General features: G+C 44.4%; 2 protein-coding genes across 3 annotated transcripts in view; one reads left to right on the plus strand and one right to left on the minus strand.

The window, feature by feature from the left end:
• EPHA4 (EPH receptor A4) overlaps positions 1 to 385 on the minus strand; it is a 143,722-nt gene extending 143,337 nt beyond the window's left edge. Inside the window, exon 1 of one of the 2 annotated variants that reach the window (XM_047721323.1) lies at positions 130 to 385. The gene's annotated coding sequence lies outside the window, so the exon portion shown is untranslated. The remainder of the gene's footprint in view (positions 1 to 129) is intronic. The other variant, XM_047721321.1, reaches the window with a different exon arrangement.
• A 5,042-nt stretch (positions 386 to 5,427) lies between these two features.
• LOC125095195 (40S ribosomal protein S24-like) lies at positions 5,428 to 5,967 on the plus strand. Its single transcript, XM_047721324.1, has one exon. The coding sequence runs from the start codon at positions 5,464 to 5,466 to the stop codon at positions 5,854 to 5,856; it is 393 nt and encodes a 130-aa protein (XP_047577280.1). The 5' UTR covers positions 5,428 to 5,463; the 3' UTR covers positions 5,857 to 5,967.
• Positions 5,968 to 6,201: the final 234 nt, after the last annotated feature.

Raw genomic sequence — 6,201 nt, forward strand, 5'->3', positions numbered from 1 at the left:
CCCCGAGAAGTCCGGCCTGAGCTGCAGGGAACAGGCTGCGCGCTCCCCGGGGGTCGTCCCGGGAACCGGGCCTGGTAAATCCCGGGCGCTGGGGCAGAAGCGAAGGGCGTAAGGTGGGAGCGAGGGTACCTGCTGCTGCCCAGACCCCGCAGGTGGGGACTCTGAGGCTGCCCGGCGCGACTGCTGCAGCTCTGCGCTCCGACGGCTCCCGAGCGCTGCTGGGGACCTCTCTCCGCGCCCCGGGCGCGGTGGCGGACGGCAAAAGCGTCGGGAATCCTCGCAGCTGCCCCCACCCAGGAGCCGAGAGTGTCAATGTCAATCTCCGGGGACGTAGGCCCCAGTGGGCCTTGGTCTGTCCCCAGATGTCCCGGCTGCGGGAGCAGCCACCTGAGCGCAGCCGGGCGACTGTAACGCTGAGGGCGGCCCCGGGACCGACCCCCCGACGCGACTCGGAGCCTTTCTTCCGACGTTTAAAGGGGCCCGATTCCTGACTTGGCCTCCTCCTCCACCCCCACCCCGAGGCCGCCCCTCCTCAGTCTCCCTCCTGGGTAGGACTGGGTTTTTCTCCGGAGCCAGGGTCCCAGCGGGTGGGCGACCGCCGGGCGGTGGAAGAGCCTTTCCCGCTCGGGCAGCAACTCATCGTGAGGCAATCGCGCCACCTTCCGGCCAGACGCGGGAGTGCGTGGCCCCTGCGGAAGGGCGAGCGGACAAAGGCTGCAACCCTCTCTCTACCCGCAGAGCGGAGGTCTGTCCGTGGGGCATCTTTTCATCCGCCCTCCCACGTCCCGCGCTCGCTGGCCACTCCTGCGACGTGGAGGCGAGTGGTGGCGAGCGGTGGTGCAGAGGACCCGGGAGTCGTGTTTCTCGCTAGCTGGGTTACGGAAAATGGAATCAGAGCGCGTCTCAAGGAGAAACTCACAGTCAACCTTCCCAGGGCTGCCTGAGTAGCTGCTGTCCCTGGAAAACAAACAAAAAGAATCCTAGATCGAACAGGAGGGGGTAGGGCGGCGTGGAGGAGAGAGCGGATCGCGGCCACTGCTTCAGGTCCTTGGCCAGCGCAGCCCGTCGTGCCTCCTCCGTGGTTGGAGAGCCGCCTCCACCCCTGCGAACTCCGAACCGGGCAACTTTTATTTGAGCGCGCTTGGCGAGGCTGTGTGCAGGAGCTGCGTGACTCGGCGGCCTCTGCGGAGCAGCTTGTGTGGGGCCCCAAGTGTTTTGGCTTCTTGGTGAAAGACCTTCTGAAATGTCACAGTCTGAGGAGGTGGATTTCGGTTACTGTAGCTACTGTTCCCACACAAGTCAAAAGGGGGGAAATGCGCACGGGGGGATTTATAGGTATGTGTATGTATCAATTATTTAAGTAACTGCACGAAGTCCCTTTAAGGGATTCACTTCAACCTTCTTTCGTGTGTCTTCCTGAGATTTATAGGAAAAGGAGATGAAATATCGGTCCCTGTCATTTGGCACAACGCTGGAAAGAGGAAAGAGCAATCTGAATTCTGTCTAAAATGTTTTTAAACAATAGGTGCAGCTTGCCTCCCTGCACTGCACGAGTTTTGAGTTGTATGTGGTAGAATGGGAAATTGCCCGCCTCCTTAAAAACAGTGAAATTTCTAGAACATGTACCATGTTTCCTCTCCTGGGATATGCATGCTGAATATTAAAGCCTTTGCATCCACAGCTGCCTGAAAGCAAAGCTTCATTTGCTAGGGTACTTTGAGTGACTCCCCCTTTTGTTTTCTATTTTCCTTTTTCAGACCCCAAAGCAACCCAATAACCTGGAGAACCGAAAGGCAAAAAATGTGAACTTGAAAAACTGAACTATAACTTCCTCTTTAAAGAATTTCTGAGATGAGTATCAGAAATGAACTACTGAAAATTCTGTCCACTGCGACTACCTAGAGGAAAAGTCCTCCAACGCTGGCAAGGTTCCTCTCCAAAATAGGGCAGAAGTGAAAAAAAAAAAAAAAAAAGAGAGAGAGAGAGAGAGAGACTGTGGCCCTGTCCATCAGCAGTGTGGAACTTCCCACACTGCCCCACCCCCCCACCCCCACCCCAGGCCAATTTACTGGAAAACACCTAAGAATTCTCAAGCATTTAAGAGAATTTGCAACAGATTGATAACTCACTGGTGTCATAAGCATACAATAGAATACCATAATCTCAGAAAGTACCTAAAACCACCTTCTTTGAAAATAAATTAGCATGGCTCATTAAGTTAAGCATCTGCCTTCCGCTCAGGTCCTGATCCCAGGGTCCTGGGATTTACAGGCTCCTTGCTCAGTGGGAAGCCAGCTTCTACCTCTCCGACTCCCTGGCTTGTGTTCCCTCTCTCACTGTCTCTCTCTCTCTGTCAAATAAATAAAATCTTAAAAAAAAAAAAGAAAGAAAGAAAGAAAGAAAATAAATTAGCTTGACTCCAGAATAAAACAACCTAAATGCTGTGAGAATTTGAAACTATTTTGAATCCATTAAGAGATGTGTCAAAATATATGTGCTTATAAGCTTAATGAATATAGTAATCGAATATCTCAAAAATTTGGATTTTTTTTTCCCTTTTGTGTACAGTGCCTACCACAAAGACTTGGGCTTCCAAGGACATCTTAAATGCAAAGTTAAATTAAGGTTGATTTTCAGAGGTCTATTTAACTTTAAAACAGCACCAAATATCCCAGCATTTCTCCTTCTCAGTGGTGGGCCAGTTTCACCAAAGTGGTGAGAAAAGGGCCTTTGACCGGAGGGCAAGTAAGCAATGACTGAATTCTTGAAAGACCAGAGACAGGGTAACAACAAGATGAAACTACTCTGCCATTTACTGAACACTCTGCTAGATTTTTTGAGCGAGTTTAACTGGACTTCTCTGGACTTAAGTCTTGTTATCAATGAAATGGAAATCCCAATAGTATAGCAAGGACTCTACCATTGCCAAGAGCAGGGATTTCAAGACAGACATTCAGCTGGTCTTTTACTAGCTGTGTGTCTGCGGGTAAGTTAGTTAACCTCTCTGAGATACAATTTCCTCGTGTGCGAACAGTAGTTATGTGATTCTTCTAAAACTTGAATGAATTTTGTAGAGCATCTAGTATAGTGCCTGGCACATGGTAGGTAGTTATTACTCTCAAATAACATTTCACTAATAACTATTTATCAGTTATTCACTTAATGTTAATCATTTAATATCACCAATTTAATATCAATAATTTAATGTTATTAAGTGAGAAATCATATGTTCAGCTTGAAGCTTCCTTTCCATGAGGAAACTGGGCACTGTGATTTATGTCTTGTGCTCCATGAGAGGAGGATGTTTTATTTCACCGACTCCTAGAGTAGGGAGGGAAATAAATTCTAAATTCTTCCCTTCCTTCATTGTTGATTTGTTACAATTCACCCTCAACTCACATTCCTCGATGGTACAGTGGGATTTGAACTTAGAGGTAGTGCTTACCTCCAAATGTAATAGTTTCAAAAACAATTAAGTAAAACAAGGTGCAGAGAACCCCAAATCCCACAACTAAATCGAAATACTGGTGATCGGGAAGAACCAAAGCTCTGCCAAATGGCACAGCCACCTTGGTGCAGAAGACGCTCCAGACCCTAAGCCACCACCTGGAATGGAACCTGAAACAATGTTTGGCGAGCCTCCTAAAGCTTCCAGAAAACCCTTTCGGAGATTTCACCCTTTGATGTCAAGGCTTTGATGCTATTTCTGATGCAAATAAGAAGCAGGACTCTTGTTAGCCCTTGACAACTGAGTGGGAAAAATGTCCACAGAGCTCAGGTCCTCAAGATTCAGAAGTGTGATGGTAAGACACAGGAAAAAAGCCTTCCCGAGTCACTGAGATGGAAAAGGACAAAGCATTCTCCAGGAAGAAAGCTTTTCAGAAACTTGAGCCTTGTGCTCAAATTTTAATTCCGTTCTAGCAAACATTGGTCAAGCACCTACTGTATACCAAACACCACATGTTTAATGTGTCAGGAGTTTCTTCTCAGCTCTGATCATGCATGACACCTACGCCCCAGGGATGTGGGGGCTGAGCAGAAACCATCAGGAGCATTCTGTCATCCCCGGGACCCCCAAGAGGGAGGTGGAGAGAGAGGAAGACACTCGGTTCAGTCTTGGGACAACTCTAGACCCCAAGAACTAAATGCTGTATGGAGACAGTGAAACTTCCTTCAGGAGAATTTGGAGGAGGTCATTTGCATCTGTTTTTTGGCTGCACTGGGAACATGAGTTAAACATCGAAACTATTTTATTTCAGCGGTGAGAAAGAAAATGCTGTTTGATTGGAACTCAATAAGACACCTATAAAATGCCATTCACTTGCTCTAACTCAAAATACCAACATAAGGCTTCAAGTTACAGCGATTAAATACTTTAATGCTTAATAGCTATACTGATTTATGATCATTAAAAAAAACTTCGGGAATTATAGTTGTTTTATAATGAAAAACTAATGATGATATATATATGAATAACATAAACTGGAACTTTTTTAAAGCTATTTTTGAAAGAGAAATAATTATCTGGTTAGAGAACCAATTTATGGAAGAACTGCAAGATCCCACTTTTTTCCCCTGAAAAACAATGTGTAATTACAATGAAATGCTGTAAGAAAAAGAACATAACCGTGAACATACTTTATGATTTACTACATAATGAGAATGTAAGTTTGGAAACCTAACTTTCCTTTTCCCCATCATAGTCTAGAGCGTTTACCAAGTATTTATGTCCCAAACACTTGTTTTGTAATTTCAAAAGATCCCCGAATATCCTAATGATGTCTAAAATGACAGATAATGTATTTCCTTTTGTACAACATAAATCCTATAAATGCTTGTTTAGATAATGGAAACTTTTAAGTGTATTTACAGAGGAAATGTTACTCTGGAAATTATATTTATATATTATTTCTGTAGCCCAAGCATTCATGCAACATAGTAAATAGGAAAAGTCTTTTCCCTGCAGCAGATGACGTCTCTTGACTCTGTTCAAAGGGGCTAAGAGGAAACTCAGTCAGAAACCCAAGAAACATAGTGGATGCTCTTTCCTTCATCACATACTACTTGAGCTCCTTTGTAAATTAATGAAATCTTATTGAAATCAATTGAACATGAATAAAATCCCTCTATAAAGAAACACAAAAGTGAGATTCATGAACATGGGTTAATTAAAACTAGCATTATTGGGGGGCATTCTGGATATATGATGTGGAAAAACAATGAAGAATTTCTATAAAATAAGTGTTAGCCCAGGAGTGTATGCATAAGGTTGTATGCGATGGAGGAAAGCATATAATATCTTCCACTAAGTTATATGTAGAATCACTTTTTTCTTAGACCTTCACTATCTGCACAAATAAATTGGTATGAGTTCAGGCAAACAATGAGTTATCTGAAGGAGGGAGTAAAAGAATTCAGTTTGTACCTCTTTTTCTCTCCAGTGCTTGAAGTTCGGGAGCCATCATGAACGACACAGTAACTATCCGGACCAGGAAGTTCATGACCAACCGACTACTTCAGCGCAAACAAATGGTTATTGATGTCCTTCATCCTGGAAAGGCAACAGTACCTAAGACAGAAATTCGGGAAAAACTAGCCAAAATGTACAAGACCACACCAGATGTCATATTTGTATTTGGATTCAGAACCCATTTTGGTGGTGGCAAGACAACTGGCTTTGGCATGATTTATGATTCCTTGGATTATGCAAAGAAAAATGAACCCAAACATAGACTTGCAAGACATGGTCTGTATGAGAAGAAAAAGACCTCAAGAAAACAGCGAAAAGAACGCAAGAACAGAATGAAGAAAGTCAGGGGGACTGCGAAAGCCAATGTTGGTGCTGGCAAAAAGTGAGCTGGAGATTGGACAACAGAAGGAGTAAAGATGCTGCAGTGGCTTTATCTGCGGTGATTGTGCAGATTTTTCATGAGAGGATTAATAAACTAAGAATGTTAAAAAAAAAAAGAATTCAGTTTGTAATAAAAGAGTTCAGTTAGTAATGGGTCGTTTGACTCAAAGTAACGTTTAAAGTCTATCAATTCAACCACTTGTTTTTCCTCTTATTAAATTCTGTGTGTATTTATCCCCAGCTTTTATTTGCTGGATAATGAGAGAAAGAGTTAAAAATTAGGCATGAAGGGACGCCTGAGTGGCTCAGTTGATTGGATGACTGCCTTTGGCTCAGGTCATGATCCTGGA

The sequence above is a fragment of the Lutra lutra genome, chromosome 3, assembly GCF_902655055.1.
Source record: "Lutra lutra chromosome 3, mLutLut1.2, whole genome shotgun sequence".
Taxonomy (NCBI): Eukaryota; Metazoa; Chordata; class Mammalia; order Carnivora; family Mustelidae; genus Lutra; species Lutra lutra.

What these genes read in the sequence shown, in the direction of transcription:
- LOC125095195 (XM_047721324.1), top strand. Translation starts at nt 5,464, where the DNA reads ATGAACGACACAGTAACTATCCGGACCAGGAAGTTCATGACCAACCGA.